Here is a 24,475-nt window from a genome sequence, read left to right on the forward strand (position 1 = left end):
GACAGAGCCAGAAGAGTACCCAAAAGTCACCGACTACAGGACAGGCCTAACAAAGAAAATAACAGAACGCCACTAGCCGTCACCTTCAGCCCCCAACTAAAACCCCTGCAACGCATTATTAAGGATCTACAACCTATCCTGAAGGATGACCCAACACTCTCACAAATCTTGGGAGACAGGCCAGTCCTTGCGTACAGACAGCCCCCCCAACCTGAAGCAAATACTCACCAACAACCACACACCACACAACAGAACCACTAACCCAGGAACTCATCCTTGCAACAAAGCCCGTTGCCAACTGTGCCCACATATCTATTCAGGGGACACCATCCCAGGGCCTAATCACATCAGCCACACTATCAGAGGCTCGTTCACCTGCACATCCACCAATGTGATATATGCCATCATGTGCCAGCAAGGCCCCTCTGCCATGTACATTGGCCAAACTGGACAGCCTCTACGTAAAAGAATATATGGACCCAAATCAGATGTCAAGAATTATAACATTCATAAACCAGTCGGAGAACACTTCAATCTCTCTGGTCACACGATTACAGACATGAAAGTTGCGATATTTCAACAGAAAAACTTCAAATCCAGACTCCAGCGAGAGACTGTTGAACTGGAATTCATTTGCAAATTGGATACAATTAACTTAGGCTTGAATAGAGACTGGGAGTGGCTAAGTCATTCTGCAAGGTAACCTATTTCCCCTTGTTTTTTCCTACCCCCCCCCCCGCCTAAGACTTTCTTGTTAAACCCTGGATTTGTGCTGGAAATTGCCCACCTTGATTATCATACACATTGTAAGGAGAGTGATCACTTTAGATAAGCTATTACCTGCAGGAGAGTGGAGTGGGGGGAGAGAAAACCTTTTGTAGTGGAAAACACCCATTTTTTCATGCTTTGTGTGTTTAAAAAGATCTTGTGTACTTTCCACAGTATGCATCCGATGAAGTGAGCTGTAGCTCACGAAAGCTTATGCTCAAATAAATTGGTTAGTCTCTTAGGTGCCACAAGTCCTCCTTTTCTTTTTACTGATAAAGTTTGCGGATGATACCAAGATGGGAGGGGTTGCAAGTGCTCTGGAGGATAGGATTAAAATTCAAAATGATCTGCACAAACTGGGGAAATGGTCTGAAGTTCACAGGCTGAAATTCAATACGGACAAATGCAAAGTACTCCCCTTAGGACAGAACAGTCAGCTGCACACATACAGAGCAGGACGTGACAGCCTAGGAAGGAGTACTGCGGAAGGGGATCTGGGGGTCAGAGTGCACCACAAGCTAAATATGAGTCAACAGTGTAACACTTGCAAAAAAAGCAAACCTCATTCTGGGCAGGATTAGCAGGAGTGTTGTAAGCAAGATACGAGACGTAATTCTTCTGCTCTACTCCATGCTGATGTGGCCTCAGCTAAAGTATTGTGTCTAAGTCGGGGCGCCACATTTCGGGAAGGATGTGGACAAATTGGAGAAGGTCCAGAGGAGAGTAACAAAAATGATTAAAGGTCTAGAACAGGGGTTCTCAACCTTTTTCTTTCTGAGGCCATCCACAACATGCCATTAAAATCTCCAGGGCCCAGTGTGGGAGGGGGAGGCTCTGGGCCGGGGAAAGGGGGGAAAACAAGTTTGCATAGGTATAGTTTGACTTCTGTTTTGGGTGGGCAGGGGCCAGTGAGGCTCAAGCCAGCTCCGACGTCGGGGTCTGGGAAGGGTATGCTACATCCACCCCCTGACTCATCTCAGCAGGCCACCTGCCTGTCTGGACTTGGGGGGGGCCTACAACCAAAAATTATAACTCAAAGGTGGGGGGGCTCAGCTCAAAAAGTTTGAGGTGCAGGGAACGGGATAGCTAGGGGCTGTGTGCAGGGGGGTAGCTCAGGGTGCAGTGAGGGGGGTAGCTAGTGGCTGTGTGTGGGCAGAGGGTAGCTCAGGGTGCAGGGAGGAGGTAGCTAGGGGCTGTGTGTGGGCAGAGGGTAGCTCAGGGTGCAGGGAGGGGGGCAGCTCGGGGCTGTGTGTGGGCAGAGGGTAGCTCAGGGTGCAGGGAGGAGGTAGCTAGGGACTGTGTGCTCTCAGGGCTCCCCTGCGCTCCCTGTACCCTGAGGGCTCTGCCAGCCACAAAGCAGCCGGGTCCCCCCGCCCAGGCAGCTCTTACCAGCTGCATGAGCAAAGGGGAGCAGCTTCAACCCCCTGCAGCAGCAGGAGACGAGGCAACGCTGCGCCCGCCTGCTCCATGGCACCAGTCAGAGCAGCAGCTGTCCCACGCTGCCGGACTCTGGCTTCCCACCTCCGACCTAGCCAGGGGGTGGAGAGAGGAGGTGGGGGAGGGGTGGAGCTACCCCAGGACTGCCCTGCTCTTGCACTGTAGTTTGGGGGAGGTGTAACACCCCTGTGTTCCCCCAACTCTGCCCATGGGCTCAGGGCTTCTGTCCCTTGGGGAGCACCGGAGCTCGGGGGTGCAGAATTCAGCCCTGCTGCTCCCAGCTTCAGTCCTGCGGGAGGTGCTGGGGTTCGGGCTTTGAATTTTAGCCATGGGGCCCTGCGGCCCCCCTGAAAGGGTTCATGGACCCCCAGTGGGCCACGAACCCCCTGTTGAGAACCGCTGGTCTAGAAAACATGATCTACGAGGAAAGGTTGAAAGAACTGGGTTTGTTTAGTCTGGAGAAGAGAAGACTGAGAGGGGACATGAGAACAGTTTTCAAGTACATAAAAGGTTGTTAGAAGGAGGAGGGAGAAAAATTGTTCTTGTGAATCTCTGAGGACAGGACAAGAAGCAATGGGCTGAAATTGCAGCGAGGGAGGTTTAGGTTGGATGTTAGGAAAAACTTCCTGCCAGCATAGTTAAGCTCTGGAACAAATTACCTAGGGAGGTTGTGGAATCTCTGTCATTGTAGGTTCTTAGCAGGATCGACAATCACCGCTCAGGGATGGTCTAGGTGAGGGGTAGTCAATTATTTTTTGTCAAGGTCCAAATTCTTCATCAACGTACAGTCGGGGCCAGACTGCAGAGAAATTCATTTAAAAAAATAATAATAACGATAATATGTAAATAAAAAGTTTGTGGGGTCTGTTCAAAAGCGTCTGGCAACCCGGATTTGGCCCGTGGTTCACCTGTTGACAGCCCCTGGTCTAGATAATACAGGAGAATTACGGAGACCTCGGGAATGGAGGTTGTTGGTAACTTTGCCCAAGCCGTTATGGGCTGCTCCTCAGGGCGGAGTGCTCGGAACGGGGGCTCACACTCTGCAGCGGCTGCCCAGCAAGTTTCTGATTCTCGCCCCCTGACTGCAAGGGTGATGCGTGAGGCACCCGGGGGCGCTTTGGCACCAGTGGGTGCGCAGTGCAGGCCGGGGCCCTTTCAAACGCAGCCACTCCTCCAGAGCGCGGCAGGCGGGCAGGAGTTCGGGCTCCAGTAGCTGACGCTCGCGGCCAGGTTCCAGAAGCAGCTCAGGGAGCTTCTTTCCTGGACTGAGACTAAGGTTGCAGGCTTGTCCCCCTCCCAGCCAGAGGCGGGAAACAGCCCCTGTGGCTAGTGCAGATCCCAGCACTCCTTCTCGGGAGCTCACAGCTGTGCCCGTGAACCTCAGCGTCTTCACCTGTACGTGGCTGGCCTTCCGCGTGGCAAGTCGTGGGTGGGGGTGGGGACAGGCAGCCCCGATGTGCCGAACTGGACGATGCCATGCCGGCACAGCTCAGTATTTGTTGGGTTTTTTGTTTTTCGTCTCCGCTGCTGCCTGACTGCGTACTTCTGGGGCCACGTGGTGTCTGGCTGACGGGTCCGTCTGTAACTCTGGTGTTCGTATTTTTGAGGTTCTACTGTACTTAGTCCTGCCTTGAGTGCAGTGGACGGGACTAGGACGGGCCTTCCAGTGCTCTGATTCCATGGACAGGATTAATGTGAGTTTTTTAATCTGACCTCCTGCATTACACCAACAACATGATTTTGTCCAGCCTTTTGGCAGCAGGGCTCACCATTCTCCCCGACGCCTCCCCGAACCCCCATTTATCGCCCCCAGCCCCCACTGCCTTCCCTGGTTCCACCTCTATCCCCCCCATTGCCCCAGACCCCTGCTGCCTCCCTCTCCAAACCTGGGGCTTGCTGAGAAAAGCGAAACAAAGAAACATGCAAGGATCACTTTTCACAGCACACTGACTAGCTACCTGGGAGCCTGTGAAAAGTGATACTTGTATGTTTGTTAATATCACTTTTCACAAACTCCCAGCTAGCTACTGAGTGTGCTGCGAAAAGCAATTTTCAACATACAAATATAATTTTTCATATTATTTGTGAGTCTGAAAAAACCCTACATCAATAAATTACAAGGATTTGGACACGTGTCTGTGCATATTTATTTGTTTTTCCTACAGTTACGTATTTTAGGGAAAAGTGTCAGTGCGGCCACCAGGAAGAATTGGTGGGTCACAGTCCGAGGCCACCAAAAAATGTGTTCGGAGAACCCCTGGTTTAAATGTACTAATAGGCAAAATCCAAACCAGCCATGTCTGCCTGGACCTTTTCAGGCAGGACTTCAGGTATCACCCAAAAGATCTTATTTTTCTTTGGTTCCATGTATACATTTGCTCAGATTTTACTTCTCCATTAAAAATGTAACCAATTCCCAGCTGCCTGGCAAGTGAGAGCTGGCTGAGTTTCCATGGTTCTCCCCGCACCCTTATGGGTGTGCTGCCAAGGGAGCAACACACAGGCTGGCAATGAATCTCAAGTGCCTCTAACTTGCCTAGCTCTTCTCAGCCATTTCTCTTGCTGTGAGCTGCCCTCCTTTTGAGCCCCACCAACTTCCTCACATGCAGGAACAGCAGCAGATTGCCATCTTGGAGCAACAGCTGAGGAAGGCGTCTTTTCTGTCAGCACTAGAGTGGTCTATTGTATTGTGCTCTTCTTAAATAAGCAGGATACTGTGATCGTCCAGTGAGCGTGTCTCAGCTTTGTTACGTCGAGTGCTTTACAAGGGGTGATGCGCTGCACTGTGTGGGCTGAGAAAGATCTCATGTGCTCCCCATCATCAATTCTGAGATTTGCACTGATTGGCATTAAGGCTTTTGGGGTGATGGTTCTATGACTCAAACTCAGTGGCTTTGTTTGGTCTACCAGAGTCTGAGGTTGGTGATCTTCGGGGATGGTACAAGCCTTACCTAAGACATTTAAGCGAGTCAGAATGTGGATGGAAGACTCTAGAATGAATGATGTGCGAGTTCCTCCAAGTAACAGGGATAGCCGTCTGCCTCTGAACATAGCTCAATTCTTATTGTGCTTAACACGCTGGAATATGAATGGCTGCTATGGGTGGCTGATCATCTATGAACATCATGTAGTAATTCCTGGTTTTTTAAATTATTGTTTTAGCTGGACGCATGTATAATGTTTGATCAAATACTGTTCAGGGAGAAAGGTATAAAACCATCCAAGTATTTGCTATGTGTAGAGTGGTCATGTTCTGTGGGATACCTTCTGGAAGAACAGTAGTGTGGTTAAGTAATTCGTGTCACATTCTGTGCTGCACCCCTGCACCGAAAAAAGGATTTTCTGCCGCTTACACTATTTGCAGCTTCACTGGGTGAAAATAAAGAAGCAACAGTGGCCAGGTCTGAGTGTCCCTCCTCTAACAAAAATCTTGAAATAGTTCACTGTAAAATTAAAAACCAACTGTGGCTTGTCTTAAGTAATGGTAAGGTGACATTTAGAAGGAAGCCTCCAGGTGCATCCTCACCTGTTCATTGATCCAGCACAACTTCCTATACATTAGACTCTTACGACGGTCAGTAACGTTCTCTCTACCTCCACAATAGAGCTATTTAGAAAACGGGAGTTTGTATTCAGTTTGTATGAATGCTGTAATCTGGAAGGCCCAGATGCACAAAGGTATTTTGGTTCTTGGATTCCATTGGATTTCAGTGGAATTTAGGAGCCTAAATTTTACCTTGGTGGATCTGGGCCTAAGTAATTGCAGTTTGACAAACATGAAAGATTAATAATTTGTGAAAAATAAGAAGTAATTAACAAATGAGGACAATCAGAATCCTTGTCTGAGGACTCCTAAAGCTTCAAAATACTTTAATGTTCTTATGAAATAATTGACATCCACTATCATTTCTTTGCCTGTAGTAAATATATTGTCCTTTTTAGTTGGCACACTGTTCTGATCATTGTCTGTACAGTAATCTTTTGAGTAATTCAGTTCAGTTAGATGTTATCAGTCACCTGGAGTTTCTTCCTCAGAAGCTGTTATGGCTTTCAAGGCTCTTCGCTTCCTTAATCTTTCTGCATTTGTGATTGTCATAGGATGCAATGGGAAAAATCCAGAAAGACCTGAAAGAAAGATTATTGATATTTATAGCTGGAGTTGCAATATGACTGTTCTAGACGCACAGATTCAAAGGCTAAAAGGGAGCGCTGTGATTATCTCGTCTGACATCCTATATAACACATGTTATAGAACTTCCCCAAAATAATTCTTAGCATATATATTTCAGAAAAACATGCAATCTCAAGTTAAATTGTCAGTGATGGAGAATTCACAACAACCCTCGGTCAACTGTTCCAATAGTTAATGAGACTTTTAAGAAGTGAGAGTAATTGTCTGTCTCACTAACCCTCTAGTGGCTTGAAGTGCCTTTTACTGCTGTCTCGGCCAGCTCAGCCTCTCCATAAATGAGACCCGTTCCCATTTCCTCAAAAAGAACAGGAGTACTTGTGACACCTTAGAGACTAACAAATTATAGCTCATCTTAATTAGCCTCTTACAGTTTGTATGGCAACTCCCACCTTTTCATGATTCTCTGTATGTGTAGATAGATCTTCTTACTATATGTTCCACTCTATTCATCTGATGAAGTGAGCTGTAGCCCACGAAAGCTTATGCTCAAATGAATTTGTTAGTCTCTAAGGTGCCGCAAGTCCTCCCGTTCTTTTTCCGGATACAGACTAACAAGGCTGCTACTCTGAAACATCCCATTTCCTGTGGCCAAAAGAAGGGTGACTGCATATATACATATTCTCAAGGATTCATGCAAAGAAATGAAGAAAGAGTCTTTGGTACTCCAAGTATGCGGAGGATCACCAAGGAAAACCTATTGTCTTTTAAGAGACATAAGCAAATAGTTCAGATTGGAAAACACACTGAGTTACCTAGAAGTTTTTCAACCGGTTTTGTGACATGTGCTCCACAACCAATCCAGTGTTTGATTCTCTCGATGTTCAAGCCAACAAGCTTTTCATTGTGGCTATTTGGGAGTGGGTCATAGCAGCCCACTTGCTCCAAATACTTGCTGTCCCGTGCTCGCTTGTTATATGCGGCCACTATACGGAAGAAGGGTCTGTTGGCACAACCACCAAGAGCCAATCGGATAGCTACGTGTCCTCCATGATAATGCTTCATAAGGAGATGAGCTGAAGGGAAGATCAACAGGTGTCACAATAGATTTGATTATAAACAGATGCGTATAGACATCGAGCCAAAAAATTCCAAAGGCCTTAGAGAAAAGCTTGGTTTCATTTAAAAATCAAGAAAACTGCTGTAACCTTCCCTTACGCAGCAACAATAGATTATTCTTCATGATGGAATCGAAGTCTGTACCTTGCCAGGACATTGAGGTCTTAAAGCAATTTATTTACAATAAAGATGACAGATTTGCTCTACCAACCCTTAAGAGAGTTCAGCGGTGAAGGCTGCACATTCTCCACTAACTGTGATTGATTTAGAGGGATGCAGAAACTGGGGTCTGTCAGTACAACATGGTGTGCACGCAACCCTTAACAAGCCCTGTCTGCACTTACCAAGGTGCACCATGATGACCCTTGAAAGCACCTAAAAGAGGAAAAAGACCATGAAGGAATCCCCGCCACTGCCAAACACAGAACAAGGGGCTAGCCCACTGCAGCTGTGCCGCTGTAAGTGCTATAGGGTAGACATAGCCTGAGTTGACAGAGACGAGAACCTGAAAGTTATACACCGGACCCTCCCTAGAACACGCGTCTATATAACACAAATTCTGATAGAACGTGGTTGCGGATCCCAAATTTAGTCACCGTCATTAACTGTCATTGTAACGTGGTCCCCGCTGTAATGCAGTACGCGCTAGAATGCGGGATTTGGCATGGATCCCAAATCCCACATTCTAGTGAGGGTCCAGTGTAGTTTGAAAATCCTGAGGGAAACATGGGAGTTTAGTTGCAAGCCCTGCCCTGGCGCCTGTAGACTCTGTCTCTCATGACCCATGTGCCATGGCGATCCTGGGAATGGAAGTTTCAAAGCACCTGCCCCCACTCCCACTTTTATGCTTTGGGGTTTAGGTAACTTTCAACCTCTTAGGAGCACAGGCAAAATGAAAAGATTTTTTTTCCCCCCTGGTAGCCCTGCTAGGCATCAGCCTCACTGCCGCACCCTGCCTGCTTTTCTGTTTCAATAGCTTTGTTGCTAGGGCAATGCCAACAAGTGCCACATGAGTACATAAAATCACTTGTCATTTTAAGGTAAGAATTAGTTTCCCCATTATATTGGTGTTCGGAGGATTTGGTATTATTTTATATATGTACGTTAAGGCTGTCAATCACAGTTATCTCACACGATTAACTCAAAAAAATCAATCGCGATTAATCACGCTTATAACAATAGAATACCAGTTGCAATTTATTATATATTTTTGATCCATTTTCAATACTGATTTCAATTACAACACAGAACACAAAGTGCAGAGTGCTCACTTTATATTATTATTTTTTTATTACAAATATATGCTCTGTAAAAATGATAAAACAAAAAAAATAGTATTTTTCAATTCACCTCACACAAGTACTGAAGTGCAAAGTCTTTATTGTGAAAGTGTAACAAATGCAGCTGGGTTTTTTCTGATTGCATCACTGCACTCAAAAACAAAACAGTTTAAAACTTTAGCGCCTACAAGTCCACTCAGTCCTACTTCTTATTCTGCCAATCGCTAAGACAAAAGTGTGTTTACAACTGACAGGAGATACTGTTGCCTGCTTCTTATTTACAATGTCACCTGAAAGTGAGAACAGGCGTTCCCATGGCACTTTTGTAGCCGGCGTTGCAAGATATGCCAGATATGCTAAACATTCGTATGCCCCTTCATGCTTCTGCCACCATTCCAGAGGACATATTTCCATGCTGATGATGCTCGTTAAAAAAATAAGACATCAATTAAATTTGTGACTGTACTCCTTGGGGGGAGAATTGTAGGTCTCCTGCTCTATTTTACCTGCATTCTGCATATGTTTCATGTTACCGCAGTCTTGGAAGATGACCCAGCACATATTCGTTTTAAGAACACTTTCACAGCAGATTTGACAAAACGCAAAGAAGGTACCAATGTGAGATTTCTCAAAACAGCAACAGCGCTCGGCCCAAGGTTTAAGAATCTTTACAATTTTTTTGTTTTTTACAGAGCAAATATTTGTAATCAAAAATAAATATAAATTGAGGACTGTACACTTCGTATTGTGTTGTAATTAAAATTAATATATTTGAAAATGTAAGCATGCCAAATATTTAAAGTAAATGGTATTCTATTGTTGTACAACCGCACAGTTAATCGTGATTTTTTTTAATCGCTTGACAGCCCCAATATATGTGTGTGTGTGTGTCTATATGTACACACAGTATGAAAATTACTTGATTGGGTTGCAGTAATTGTTATTCTTGGATATTAACTAGTTCAGGGACTCCTCAAATCTTGCTGCTAATTGCCCGCGGTTTAAGAAATAGCCGAGAACTCCCGGTTCACAGGACATGTGTGCGGGTCTCTGTGTGTGTGTGGGGTCTCTGTGTGTGTGGGGGGGTCTCTGTGTGTGGGTCTCTGTGTGTGTAGGGGGGTGTCTCTGTCTCTGGGTTTGTGTGTGGGGGGGGTCTCTGGGTCTGTGTCTCTGTGTGTGGGGGGGATCTCTCTCTCTGGGTCTCTGGGTGTGGGGGGTGTGGGGGGGTCTCTGGGTCTGTGTGGGGGTGTGTGTGGGGGTGTCTCTGTCTCTGTGTGGGGGGTGTGTGTGGGGGGGTCTCTGTCTCTGGGTCTCTTTGTGTGGGGGGTCTCTGGGTCTCTGTGTGTGTGGGGGGGTGTCTCTGTCTCTGGGTCTGTGTGTGTGGGGGGTGTCTCTGGGTTTGTGTGGGGGTGTGTGTGGGGGTGTCTCTGTCTCTGGGTCTGTGTGGGGGGGGTGTGGGGGGGTCTCTGTCTCTGGGTCTCTTTGTGTGGGGGGTCTCTGGGTCTCTGTGTGTGTGGGGGGGGTGTCTCTGTCTCTGGGTCTGTGTGTGTGGGGGGTGTCTCTGGGTCTGTGTGGGGGTGTGTGTGGGGGTGTCTCTGTCTCTGGGTCTGTGTGGGGGGGTGTGGGGGGGTCTCTGTCTCTGGGTCTCTGTGTGTGGGGGGTCTCTGGGTCTCTGTGTGTGTGTGGGGGTGTCTCTGTCTCTGGGTCTGTGTGTGTGGGGGGGTGTCTCTGGGTCTGTGGGGGGGGATGTGTGTGTGGGGTCTCTGTCTCAGGGTCTCTGTGTGTGGGGGGGTCTCGGTCTCTGGGTCTGTGTGTCGGGGGTGTGGGGGGGGTCTCTCTGTGGGTCTCTGGGTGTGGGGGGGTCTCTGGGTCTGTGTGTGGGGGGTCTCTGTCTCTGGGTCTCTGTGTGGGGGGGTGTCTCTGGGTCTGTGTGGGGGGGTGTGGGGGAGGTCTCTGTCTCAGAGTCTCTGTGTGGGGGGGTCTCGGTCTCTGTGTGTCAGGGGTGTGGGGGGTCTCTCTGTGGGTCTCTGGGTGTGGGGGGGTCGGGAATTCAAAGCCGCAGGTTTTATGCTGCGGCCCCCCCCCCGTGGCTGGCCCCGCTCCCGCCGCCGGATCAGGGCGGCCTCGACCCCGGCCCCCTCTCGCGGCCGGCGCGCGGCTACGTGGCGGAGGGGCGGCGCTCCCAGGCCCGACCGGGCTCCTCCCCCCGCTCCCGCGCACGCCGGCTGAACCCCCTGGATCCGGGCCTCACGGGCCGCCGTAGCCTAGGAACGATCCTGCTCGTCATGAAACAATCAAAAGATTTCAGGGTCTGCTGGAAAGCAGCGGGGGGCCCTGCTTTGGCCCGCGTCTGCCTGTTGGCTGCCCTGTAACAACCCCCCGGCTTTCACAGTGCTGGTGGGGAGCCACTTGGGGGAAGGGAGTGGGGGGACATGGCTCCCTGGGGGCCGACAAGTCGCCCTTGGGTGTCCAGCTCAGGTGGACTTGCTGACGTGAAGCAGGGGTGCTGAAGGCTCTGAGACTCAGAGTCAGGAGGCGGTGACGCCAGGTGACTTTCCTCCTTGGAAAAAGAAAAGGAGGACTTGTGGCACCTTAGAGACTCACCCATTTATTTGAGCATGAGCTTTCGTGAGCTACAGCTCACTTCATCGGATGCATACCGTGGAAACTGCAGCAGACTTTATATACACACAGAGAATATGAAACAATACCTCCTCCCACCCCACTGTCCTGCTGGTAATAGCTTATCTAAAGTGATCATCAAGTTGGGCCATTTCCAGCACAAATCCAGGTTCTCTCACCCTCCACCCCCCACAAATTCACTCTCCTGCTGGTGATCGCCCATCCAAAGTGACAACTCTTTACACAATGTGCATGACAATCAAGTTGGGCCATTTCCTGCACAAATTCAGGTTTTCTCACATCCCCCCACCCCCATTCACACACAAACTCACTCTCCTGCTGGTAATAGCTCATCCAAACTGACCACTCTCCAAGTTTAAATCCAAGTTAAACCAGAACATCTGGAGGGGGGTGGGTAGGAAAAAACAAGGGGAAATAGGCTACCTTGCATAATGACTTAGCCACTCCCAGTCTCTATTTAAGCCTAAATTAATAGTATCCAATTTGCAAATGAATTCCAATTCAGCAGTTTCTCGCTGGAGTCTGGATTTGAAGTTTTTTTGTTTTAAGATAGCGACCTTCATGTCTGTGATTGCGTGACCAGAGAGATTGAAGTGTTCTCCGACTGGTTTATGAATGTTATAATTCTTGACATCTGATTTGTGTCCATTTATTCTTTTACGTAGAGGCTGTCCAGTTTGACCAATGTACATGGCAGAGGGGCATTGCTGGCACATGATGGCATATATCACATTGGCGGATGTGCAGGTGAACGAGCCTCTGATAGTGTGGCTGATGTTATTAGGCCCTGTGATGGTGTCCCCTGAATAGATATGTGGGCACAGTTGGCAACGGGCTTTGTTGCAAGGATAGGTTCCTGGGTTAGTGGTTCTGTTGTGTGGTATGTGGTTGTTGGTGAGTATTTGCTTCAGGTTGGGGGGCTGTCTGTAGGCAAGGACTGGCCTGTCTCCCAAGATTTGTGAGAGTGTTGGGTCAGCCTTCAGGATAGGTTGTAGATCCTTAATAATGCGTTGGAGGGGTTTTAGTTGGGGGCTGAAGGTGACGGCTAGTGGCGTTCTGTTATTTTCTTTGTTAGGCCTGTCCTGTAGTAGGTAACTTCTGGGAACTCTTCTGGCTCTATCAATCTGTTTCTTTACTTCCGCAGGTGGGTATTGTAGTTGTAAGAAAGCTTGACAGAGATCTTGTAGGTGTTTGTCTCTGTCTGAGGGGTTGGAGCAAATGCGGTTGTATCGCAGAGCTTGGCTGTAGACGATGGATCGTGTGGTGTGGTCAGGGTGAAAGCTGGAGGCATGCAGGTAGGAATAGCGGTCAGTAGGTTTCCGGTATAGGGTGGTGTTTATGTGACCATTGTTTATGAGCACTGTCGTGTCCAGGAAGTGGATCTCTTGTGTGGACTGGACCAGGCTGAGGTTGATGGTGGGATGGAAATTGTTGAAATCATGGTGGAATTCCTCAAGGGCTTCTTTTCCATGGGTCCAGATGATGAAGATGTCATCAATATAGCACAAGTAGAGTAGGGGCTTTAGGGGACGAGAGCTGAGGAAGCGTTGTTCTAAATCAGCCATAAAAATGTTGGCATACTGTGGGGCCATGCGGGTACCCATAGCAGTGCCGCTGATCTGAAGGTATACATTGTCCCCAAATGTAAAATAGTTATGGTTAAGGACAAAGTCACAAAGTTCAGCCACCAGGTTTGCCGTGACATTATCGGGGATAGTGTTCTTGACGGCTTGTAGTCCATCTTTGTGTGGAATGTTGGTGTCGAGGGCTTCTACATCCATAGTGGCCAGGATGGTTTTTTTCAGGAAGATCACCGATGGATTGTAGTTTCCTCAGGAAGTCAGTGGTGTCTCGAAGGTAGCTGGGAGTGCTGGTAGCGTAGGGCCTGAGGAGGGAGTCTACATAGCCAGACAATCCTGCTGTCAGGGTGCCAATGCCTGAGATGATGGGGCGCCCAGGATTTCCAGGTTTATGGATCTTGGGTAGTAGATAGAATATCCCAGGTCGGGGTTCCAGGGGTGTGTCTGTGCGGATTTGATCTTGTGCTTTTTCAGGAAGTTTCTTGAGCAAATGCTGTAGTTGCTTTTGGTAACTCTCAGTGGGATCATAGGGTAATGGCTTGTAGAAACTCGTGTTGGAGAGCTGCCGAGCAGCCTCTTGTTCATATTCCGACCTATTCATGATGACAACAGCACCTCCTTTGTCAGCCTTTTTGATTATGATGTCAGAGTTGTTTCTGAGGCTGTGGATGGCATTGCGTTCCGCATGGCTGAGGTTATGGGGCAAGTGATGCTGCTTTTCCACAATTTCAGCCTGTGCACGTCGGCGGAAGCACTCTATGTAGAAGTCCAGTCTGCTGTTTCGACTTTCAGGAGGAGTCCACCTAGAATCCCTCTTTCTGTAGTGTTGGTAGGGAGACCTCTGTGGATTAGTATGTTGTTCAGAGGTATTTTGGAAATATTCCTTGAGTCGGAGACGTTGAAAATAGGATTCTAGGTCACCACAGAACTGTATCATGTTCGTGGGGGTGGAGGGGCAGAAGGAGAGGCCCCGAGATAGGACAGCTGCTTCTGCTGGGCTGAGAGAATAGTTGGATAGATTAACAATATTCCTAGGTGGGTTGAGGGAACCATTGCTGTGGCCCCTTGTAGCATGTAGTAGTTTAGAAAGTTTAGTGTCCTTTTTCTTTTGTAGAGAAGCAAAGTGTGCGCTGTAAATGGCTTGTCTAGTTTTAGTAAAATCCAGCCACGAGGAAGTTTGTGTGGAAGGTTGTTTTTTTATGAGAGTATCCATTTTTGAGAGCTCATTCTTAATCTTTCCCTGTTTGCTGTAGAGGATGTTGATCAGGTGATTCCGCAGTTTCTTTGAGAGCGTGGGGCACAAGCTGTCGGCGTAGTCTGTGTGGTATGTAGATTGTAATGGATTTTTTACCTTCAGTCCTTTTGGTACGATGTCCGTCTGTTTGCATTTGGAAAGGAAGATGATGTCTGTCTGTATCTGTACAAGTTTTTTCATGCAGTTGATAGATTTCCACTCCATACGGCTAAATGCAGTGCCTTGCATAATGACAGGTTTCAGAGTAACAGCTGAGTTAGTCTGTATTCGCAAAAAGAAAAGGAGGACTTGTGGCACCTGAGAGACTAACCAATTTATTTGAGCATGAGCTTTCGTGAGCTACAGCTCACTTCATCGGATGCATACCGTGGAAACTGCAGCAGACTTTATATACACACAGAGAATATGAAACAATACCTCCTCCCACCCCACTGTCCTGCTGGTAATAGCTTATCTAAAGTGATCATCAAGTTGGGCCATTTCCAGCACAAATCCAGGTTTTCTCACCCTCCACCCCCCCCCACACAAATTCACTCTCCTGCTGGTGATAGCCCATCCAAAGTGACAACTCTTTACACAATGTGCATGATAATCAAGTTGGGCCATTTCCTGCACAAAGCCAGGTTCTCTCACCCCCTCACTCCCTCCCAAAAACCACACACACACAAACTCACTATCCTGCTGGTAATAGCTCATCCAAAGTGACAATGTGCATGATAATCAAGATGTGACCTTAAGGGGTTGCCACACTAAAGAGCTCCTCCCAGGGACTGTTCAAGAGCACCAGACCTATGGCAGGGAAACAGCCTGGAGAATGGGATTTTCAAAAGGGCTGAAGCAGGTTAGGCAAGTCCATAGGAGTTAGGTGCTTTGGAGGTTCCCACCAGACACCTAAATACCATTGAAAGTGTGGCCCAAAGTGCTTAAACACTAGGGCCCTGAGGCTCAGCTGGTGTCAGTCAGGGAGGCTGAGAATCCGTGATAACGTCTCCTGATAACCAAGAGCACCCGCCCCTGCGCTTAGATAGCCAGGGAGAGAGCAGGAGACAGCACTGGGCGCACAGATTCATGATTATGAATTATCTGCTCTCCTGAAATCTTCCCCTTTGGGCTCTGCTCTGAGCAGCCAGGGAAGCTGGGACCCCAAGGGCTCTCCCAGGATCTGGGCCCCTCTGGGCTGGGCAGTCACAGTGCTCTGAATGAAGCTCTTATCCACGAGTAATAGGGGCACACAGGAACTGATAATAACCCAACCTGCTGGGCCAAATCCCTCCCCCTGCCCTGCTCAAATACAATGAGAGAAACCCCCAGCAGCGCCCCTTACCCAGGAATCCCGTCACAGCCTCCTGGAGATTGTTCTCTTGAGGGAAATCCCAGATTCTCTTTTCCAGCTCAGGGGACTCGGGCACCGGATGCGGAGACATGGCCTTCTCATCCCTGCAGAGACATGAGCGTGTTTATTCCTCCCCCTCCTTTGCTCTAAGTTCCTGCCCCCCAGAGCCAGATGGGGAGTGGGTGGGAGCTGGGCCACAGGCAGGGCTAACGGGGCCGTGACCTCTGCTGCCCAGGGAATTTACTGCCTGCACGGTCTGCCGGGGCCAGCCTGGAGACTGGGGGCCTCTCTCCATCCAGAGAGAAAACCCAGCCCAGGCAGGGCCAGCTCCCCTCACACCTGGCCCAGCCCCACGTTCCCTACAAGGGCCTGGAGGGGCTTCTCCCAGGGATGAGCGAGGGGCTCATTCTCCAGGCCCAGCTTCTTCTCAGCTTCTCCTCTCAGCCTCCAAGGGGCCTGGTCACTCCCCGTGGGGTGGGGGTTCTGGGACCGGGACACTGCCCCACGAGGGCCTGGGCTGGGACACTCAGCTCTTTCCCCACAGGCCCTTGGGCCCCCCTCACACGGGACAGGCTTTGGGCCATGACAGAGCTGGGGCCAGGTCCTAGCTGGGCCCTCGGGGTGACAGGCTCTCAGCCCCATTAATGATCCCCCAAGCCAGCCTGGTCCCAGGGAGGGTTCTCCAGCCCAGAGCTGTGGGGCACTCCCCTTCCCAGGGTGGGTCACACAGACACAGCGGCAGCAGCCCCAGGGCTATGGGGATGGAGGGGGGCTGGATCCAGAGGGTGAGACCGTCCCACGGTCGGGATGCTGGGTCTGCTGCCTGGGCTCTGAGCCCTGGTCTACACTAGGACTTTAGGTCGAATTTAGCAGCTTTAAATCGATGTAAACCTGCACCTGTCCACACGATGAAGCCCTTTATTTCGACTTAAAGGGCTCTTAAAATCGATTTCCTTACTCCACCCCTGACAAGTGGATCAGCGCTTAAATCGGCCTTGCCGGGTTGAATTTGGGGTACTGTGGACACAATTCGAGGTATTGGCCTCCGGGAGCTATCCCAGAGTGCTCCATTGTGACTGCTCTGGACAGCACTCTCAACTCAGATGCACGATTGTTTGCTGTTGCTCTGACGGAGGGAGGGGCAACTGAGGACACGGCTTACAGGGTTGGCTTCAGGGAGCTAAAATCAACAAAGCGGGTGGCTTTACATGAAGGAGTATTTCAGGCAGGACTTCATGGGGGGTTCCAATAAGAAATGGTGCACCTAAGTTATTGTTCTTATTGGAACAAGGAGGTTAGTCTGGCCTCTGATTGATACATGGCTAGATTTACCTCGCTGCACCTTCTCTGTGAGTGACTGCAGTGTGACCTAGAGGAATGAGTCCCCTAGACAGGGGGGGAAGCAAATGAGTTCAAAACAAATCTGGTTTATTTCTTGTTTTGATCCACTCCATCTATCTTTTACATCTTTGGCTGACAGCAGATGATGCAGAAGGACTGCATGCCATCCACTTCTCATGGCTGTTTGGCAGAAGATGGTACAATAGGACTGCTAGCCATCCTCATCCCTTGCCTGCCCGGCAGAAGATGATGCAATAGGACTGCTAGCAATCCGTATCGCTTGCCTGCTCATAAGATGGTTCTATAGGACTGACTGCAGGACTAAAGAGAATGACCGGATCAAGTCACTCCAAATTTAGTCCCTGCGCCCATGTCTGCCCAGGCGCTCCTGATCGACCTCACACAGACGACCAGGAGCACCTCGGACATGACGATGACGGCTACCAGTCCTATTGCACCGTCCGCTGCCACAAGGCAATGGGTTGCTGCTGCTGTGTAGCAATGCAGTACCACGTCTGCCAGCACCCAGGAGACATACGGTGACCGTGAGCTGAGCGGCTCCAGGCTTGCCGTGGTATGGCGTCTGCACAGGTAACTCAGGAAAAAAGGCGCGAAACCATTGTCTGCCCTTGCTTTCACGGAGGGAGGGAGGGAGGGAACGGAGGCCTGAAGATATGTGCCCAGAACCACCCGCGACAATGTTTTAGCCCCATCAGGCATTGGGATCTCAACCCAGAATTCCAATGGGCAGCGGAGACTGCGGGAACTGTGGGGTAGCTACCCACAGTGCAACGCTCCGGAAGTCGACGCTTGCCTCGGTCCTGTGGAAGCACTCCGCCGAGTGAATGCACTTAATGCACTTAGAGCATTTTCTGTGGGGACGCACACACTCGACTATGTAAAACCGATTTCCAAAACACCGCTTCTATAAATTCGACCTAATTCCGTAGTGTAGACATACCCTGACTGTGGGGGCAGACGGAGCCTGGGTGTATCTGCTCACAGCACTTCTGACACCCCAGAGGGGAAGGAGAGACAGAGCAGAGAGTCAGGGCCCATGGCCCAGCCGGCCCCCTGCCCCAGACGGGTCACTCTGCTCCCCCAGCCCGGCCCCACAGGCTGCTCCCCCAGTGGGGTGGAGACTCTGAAGGGCTGTGCTAGAGGGAGCAGAGCCCCGTTCACACCAGATGTTCCGCAGGGACGGGACGGCCGGGTCCTCTGTGCTGAGCCCAGGGCTGGAACAGCCTTTCACCAGCCTCCCCCACCTCCCCGACAGCCCAAACTCCTGTCTCTCTGCAGCCCTGGGCCCCTGGCCCTGCAGACGCCCCGGGCCGTGCGCCCTGCACTGAGTTACCCTGTCAGCCCGAGTGACTCAGGGGCCGTCCCCTCCCTGCACTGGGCTCTGGGTGCATCCGACACTGTCTCACCTGCAGCAATTCCAGCACCGGCTGCTGACGCTTCCCCTCCAGCTCCGTGATCAGGGCGCTGAGCCGGGAAATCTCCTCACCCAGGTGGGTGGCATTGTCCTCCCTCCTCCTCCCAATCTCCTCGCCCAGCTCTCCCAGCCGGGCCAGGAGGAGGCGCTCCTGTTCGGCCAGAAACTGGTGCAGCCCCTCGCACTTGGACACCACCAGCGGCCGCTCCACTTCCGTCTGCCTCTGGGGTGCACAGAGAGACGCAGGGGCAGGGCAGGGACACGGGGAGAGCGGGTGTCTTGGGAAATGGTACAAAGCCTTGTCCGGGCTCCCCAGAGCGTTTCATTCAATCTCTTTGCCAGAGTAACCGTGGCTACACGAGAGCTTTTGCTAGTATAAAAATGTGACCCAAAATCACCAGCCCCCAGCCCGTCCCCACCACTGTCCCAGTACCAGAGTGAAGTGCAGACCAGGCCGTGGCAAATGGTGCTTCCCAAACTGCCCAATGGCATCACTGGGACGTCTGACACTCGAACCCTGGGATCAGCAAAAGTCTCCCCCTGCTCCGCCCCGACCCTGCCACATCTGCGCCTGTTCAGTGTTTTACTGGCCTCTCCCTCCGCCCCCCCTCCCAGCGCTAGAGAGACAGAGCCAGAGGCTGCTCCCAGCTACCCTGGTGTAAACCCATTGACCCCAGTGGGAACTAACAGCAGGGTCCCAGAGGAGTCTGACCTGACCCCACTGACTTCGGTGGGCTCACTCCTGATGTACACCAGGTACCTGAGAGCAGAGTCTGCCCAGCACTGGTTAAAATGGCCCTGACCTGTCTCCCTGTAGCGACCCTGGAAACCCTTTAACCTTCTGAATGACCCAGACCCCAAGCAGCGCAGAGACCCCCTGCTGCTGTTGCTGACACCCCTGTGCAAAGCGGCCAGGCAGGGCAGGGCACCTACCAGGAGCCTCTCCCTCTCCTTGTCCCAGTCGGATTTCAGGCCCAGGAGCTCTTCTGTCTCCTCCCACAGATGCTGCAGGCGGGTCGGGATTTGCTCCTGCAAACAGACAATGGCTCTGGGGGCTGGTTTGGGGTCACTGGTTTGGGCCGAGCGATAACATCGTCACTGAGCAGAGTGAGGCTGTGGGAGCAGGTCCCCCTTCTCCAACCCTCTGAAAAAGTGACCTCAGCTCCAAGGTAGCTCCCCGGCAGAGCTGCTGGGCCTGGCCCGCTCCGGCCCAGCACCATCATCTCCAGGCTGTTTCCCTGCCATAGGTCTGGTGCTCTTGAACAGTCCCTGGGAGGAGCTCTTTAGTGTGGCAACCCCCTTAAGGTCACACTTTTTCCAATGAGGAAAGTCACTTGGCTTCACCGCCTCCTGACTCTGAATCTCAGAGCCTTCAACACCCCTGCTTCACGTCAGCAAGTCCACCTGAGTTGGACACCGAAGGGAGACTTGTAGGCCCCCAGGGAGCCATGTACCCCCACTTCCTTACCCTGGAGTGACTCTCAACCAGCACTGTAAAAGCAGGGGGGGTTATTACACGGGCAGTCAACAGGCAGACCGTGGGCCAAATCTGGACCACCAGATGCTTTTGAGCAGATCCTGAAATCTTTTTATTATTTTATTATGATCATGATTGTTATTATTTTGTATTATTTTCTCTGAAGTCTGTACCTTGACAATGCATTGACCAAGAAATTTGGACCTGAATAAAAAATAATTGACTCTCCCTATTTTTTGACATGTCTGGAACACAACGCAGACAGTGCTTAGTGAAGACAGAGAATGGAAAGGTCCATCTAGGTCGTCAGTCCCAGAGCCCTCTGTCCCCTCTGTCGCCCGAGCCCACAAGCTGCTCTCCTGCCTCCAGCAGCCCACACCTAGAACCCCAGCCTAGTCCTTTGTCCTCCAGCTGGGCACACTTGGTTGGCTTCCCATGGAGGGTGGGCCGTCCATGGTCATTTATTGTTTGGTGCCAAATGTCCAGGCAATTGGAATGGCCATTGTCTTCTGGGACACTCCATGGGCATGGGGCCCCAGGCAGCCAGCTGTCCCTCATGCCTGTATCTCTGGGTCTCTACGAGTAACACCTTTCCGCCCTCCTCTCACCTACCTAACCATGGGTAAGGCTAAGATTTTGTCAGGGATATTTTTAGTAAAAGTCACGGCAGGTCACGGGCAATAAAGAAAAATTCACAGAAGCCCGTGACCTGTCCACGGGGAGTTCAGCTGCGGGGTCCCCACACCGCTCACAGTGGCTGGGCAGCTGTGGGGGCTCGCTTGGAGCTACGAGCTGAAGTCACAGAGGTCTCTGGAAGTCACGGATTCCGTGACTTCTGCAACCTCTGTGAAAAACTCATAGCCTTAACCATGTGTAACCCATGCCTGCTTGGTGTGGCGCTCTGTCCCCCTTCAGCAGCACCTAGACCAACTAAAGATGTGTGAACCTCCTACAGTCTTGGAGAGGAGAACAGGTCTTTTAGCTCACGCAGTAGAGGCTCGTCCATTAAGCTCCACAGGTCCCCCTCTTTGATCCCAGCTGACGACAACGGGGGTCTGTGGGTGTTAAACATGCACCACATAGGGGACACTGAGGCACACACAATATTCATCCAAACTATTATGAAAAATTCCCACTGCACAACAATCCCGTTATTAGGCAGCTCCCTGGCTCTAACCCAGAGCTGGTCAGACACACGGGGGGGCTCTGTAGCTGCAGAGAAGCTGCCCCTGTAACTCCAACCATGCAGATAACTGTTCCCGACCCTGTGCTCCTGGGCAGCCTCCTCCATGGGAACCACCGTGCGAGTGCGGTGCGCCCAGGATCGGTCACACACCAAGCAAAGGGGGGGCTGATCCTCCTCGCAGGAGAGTTTCAGAGCCTCCTGGTGCCTGTCACCCACTCTCTGCCCCTCGGGCTCTGGCCCCGCCTGCAGCCTCAGGCATTTCACTAGCTCCGCCAGGTTCCCCAGCTGCCCGTGGGGACGCAGGTCTCTCTGCAGGGCGCTTTCTCTGCACTGGGGGCAGGAGAAGTTTGGCTCCGGCTCCCCCCAGCACTGGCTGAGGCAGGCCCGGCAGAAGTTCTGCCCACACTCAATGGTCACCGGGTCTGTGAAATACTCCAGGCAGATGGAGCAAGACACTTTGTCCTGGAAGCTCTCGGCCAGGTCCTCGGCAGCCATGGTCTCCCCGCACTTTCCTGAGCAGAGGAACTAGCCAGCAGCCCTTGAAATCTTTTTTTTGAGTCGATTGCACAACCAGGAGGCAATCGCCCTCACCGGCGGGAAATTTAAACAAAACCAAAACCAAAGCAGAAGCCGCGCCCCCAGAAAAGCCCCCAAACAAGCAACCAGCTACTTAAAGAAATGAAGAGGTGATTTAATTACATATGTAACCCTTCTGCCCGTCAGAGTTGGCAGCAACAAGGGCCGGGTTCAATATCTAGGGGTTCCATTCCAATAACACAATGCAAACCGGCTCGAGCCCCCACCCAGTGACCTGGGACAAATATATACCACCCCCGCTGGGCGCCTCCAAGAGGCAATACTTCCCCTCTCGCAAGCACATAGTCTGAGTGTAGCAAAAGTCTTTTAATAACAGAGAGAAACAATGTGGCATTATGTTGGGGAAACACCACCAACCGGATTCATAACACAACCCATGAGCAAAAACAACCCCACCCCAGGCAAATTGGGGCATGCCCTTTTCCCTTTGGTTCTTGAGTCCAGCAACCCCAAAAGTCCAATGCCCCAAAAGTCTCTGTCCCTGGTCAGGGCAGCCCCAGAGTTCGAAAGTTTATCGGCGGAGCTTTACCTCCCAACCTGGGTGGAAATGGGACGGGGGTAAGAGGCACCTTACGTGATCTGAAGCTGACCGCCCCATAGCTCCATAGCGGCGCTCCGCTCCGCCAGCCGCCCCACAAAACTCCTTCGCGCAGCTGCACTCCGCTCCACCAGCCGCCCCACGAACTCCTTCGCTCAGCTGCGCTCCGCTCCGCCAGCCGCCCCACGAACTCCTTCACTCAGCTCCACGGCCCACAAGCAGCTCCTGCCATCCACACACTGCTCCGTGTCGAACTGCTTCACCAGCCCTCCCGCAAACTGCTCCACAATATATCTTCAGGCTCCCCCAATACTTAACACAACACTCAGTGATTTCAGCTCTTAGGTGAATTCAGCTTATAGTAGGGGAGCCCCAGTGCTGGGGCACTGTCAGCCCAAAGTGAGCTCAGCAGCCTATAACTAGACTTCTAATAAAATCAAAATTAGCTCTGATATTCCACAGTGGAGAGAGGAGGAAGTGCAATCAGCATGTAAGGCCCTCACCAAGGGGCCCATGCCACCAAGTATTAATACTTGTCCCCAGCCTCTCTCCATTCACACAGTTTTGGAACCCATGACCCTTGCCTAGCGAGTGCTACTTAGATGATGGTGAATCCCTCCATCGTAACAAAAGGCCACGTACAGTTCCAAGCACAGTTCCCATAATCAGGGTAATAACAATTTATTCTTCCTGCCCCAATAACAGAGACACTGGGGATCCCACAGCAGCCAAAGTGACCATTTGGGCAGCTATGGTCTCATTCTAGGCGGGGTGGGTGTGCCTATGCAAATGAGATCTGCCCCTGAAGTTCTTTTCCACAACTTGCCACACCTCACCACCAGATGTCAGGGTGGAGCTCATCCTGACACTGCTTACACATACACAAAGAAGCCAACGCTGCTCCCCTGTTTCTACGTCCCAGGATCACATTAGCAATGGGAGTCAGTGTTCAGCTCTTTGTCCTCTGTGACACGTAAATCCTTCTCCTAGTCACTGCTTTCCAGGCTACCGTTCCCGAGGCTCTAGGTGCGGCCACCCGTCTCCATTCCCAGCTATAGGGCCTTGCTTTTGGCTGCATTTGTTTTACTAATCCCAGTTTACCAAACTCTCCAGGCTGCTCCATACAACGGCCCCATCATCAGCATTATTTACCACTCCTCCAAGCTGTGTTAGCCACAGTGATTTTATACTTCCTTCCAGATCGTTAAATAAAAAGTTGAGACGTGAGGGGGCTACAGCCAATCCCTGTGGGGCCTCATTAACAGCTCCCCCGTTCAGTGATGATGCCCCATTGACAGGTACAAGGTCAGACTTGGGGTCACAGAGCAGGGGGATTATTTTCCTACTGTTTTATAATGCACCTCATTTATTTATTCACAGGCTCCACCCACAGTGTCTGTCTGTCACTGTTGTATCTGGGCCCTTCTGGGACAAGTCTAGTCTCATTTACACTGGATCCACTCCAAAGTGAATCCAGGCCATCCCTCCCAGCCTGCCCACGAATGCTGTCTGTGGAGATCTATCCCAGGAAACAGCCTCACTCAGCCATGCTAGGGCTGGTGCCCTGATTTCTTGCCTTCTGTGGAAACACTCCCAATGGCCTTTCCCCTCCCCGTTCCCGCACATGCTGCCCCAGGCTGGGCAGATCCCATCTGTCTAGGGTTTGCCCCTGCTTCACCTGCCACCTTTCCACTCAGGGGACTCAGGGCACTTCAGTAATTCAACAAATGCCCTTGCTTTATTAGCACTGTGTCCAGGCCCTACTCAGGTATCAGGCCCCATTGTGCCAGGTGCTGCATACATACAGAACAAACAGACAGTCTCTGTCCCAAAGAGCTGCAATCTCCCTGCTTCCCTTCTCCCTGCAGGAAACCCTCTTTGCTACATCTTGGACCCGCTCCCACTTCTCTCTGGGTGATTGGCACTTTCACTAGCTCAGGGCCTTGGAACATTTTCTACGTGTTTCTGAGCCTCCGAACCATTTAATAAAATCACATCTCTGGGTGAGTTATGGCTTTGCTCCTCCCCCACCAAATGGGAGCGTCCTGAATGCAGCCAAACAGCTGTTTTGTGGTGGGCAGAAGGCCCTGGAAGGGTGGGGGAGGAGTTGGTCAGCGGGAGATGCTCTGGGGGATGGCAGAGCTTGGCTGCCGGTGGGTGCAAAGCACCCACTAATTTTTCCCCATGCGTGCTCCAGCCTCGGGACACCCATGCAGTCAGCGCCGATGATGCCCTCCCCCAAATCAAAAGTCCTCGAGATTTTGGGTGCATCTCTCCATGTTGTAAATGTTACCAGCTTCTGTGTGTGCGTGTGTCTCTGGGTGGGGGGGGTCTGTGTGTGTTGATGCTTAAGTTGA

The 24,475-nt window shown here is 51.0% G+C and overlaps 1 protein-coding gene across 1 annotated transcript in view; it reads right to left on the reverse strand.

Annotated features, from left to right (window-relative positions):
* Window positions 1-6,863: 6,863 nt before the first annotated feature.
* LOC311528369 (uncharacterized protein) overlaps window positions 6,864-24,475 on the reverse strand; it is a 231,789-nt gene continuing 214,177 nt past the window's right edge. Inside the window, exon 3 of the mRNA XM_084643339.1 lies at window positions 6,864-7,410. Coding sequence (XP_084499465.1) covers window positions 7,124-7,410 — 287 coding nt within the window. The 3' untranslated portion in view covers window positions 6,864-7,123. The remainder of the gene's footprint in view (window positions 7,411-24,475) is intronic.

Source organism: Lepidochelys olivacea, assembly GCF_965140295.1.
Source record: "Lepidochelys olivacea isolate rLepOli2 genome assembly, chromosome: 11".
Classification (NCBI taxonomy): domain Eukaryota; kingdom Metazoa; phylum Chordata; order Testudines; family Cheloniidae; genus Lepidochelys; species Lepidochelys olivacea.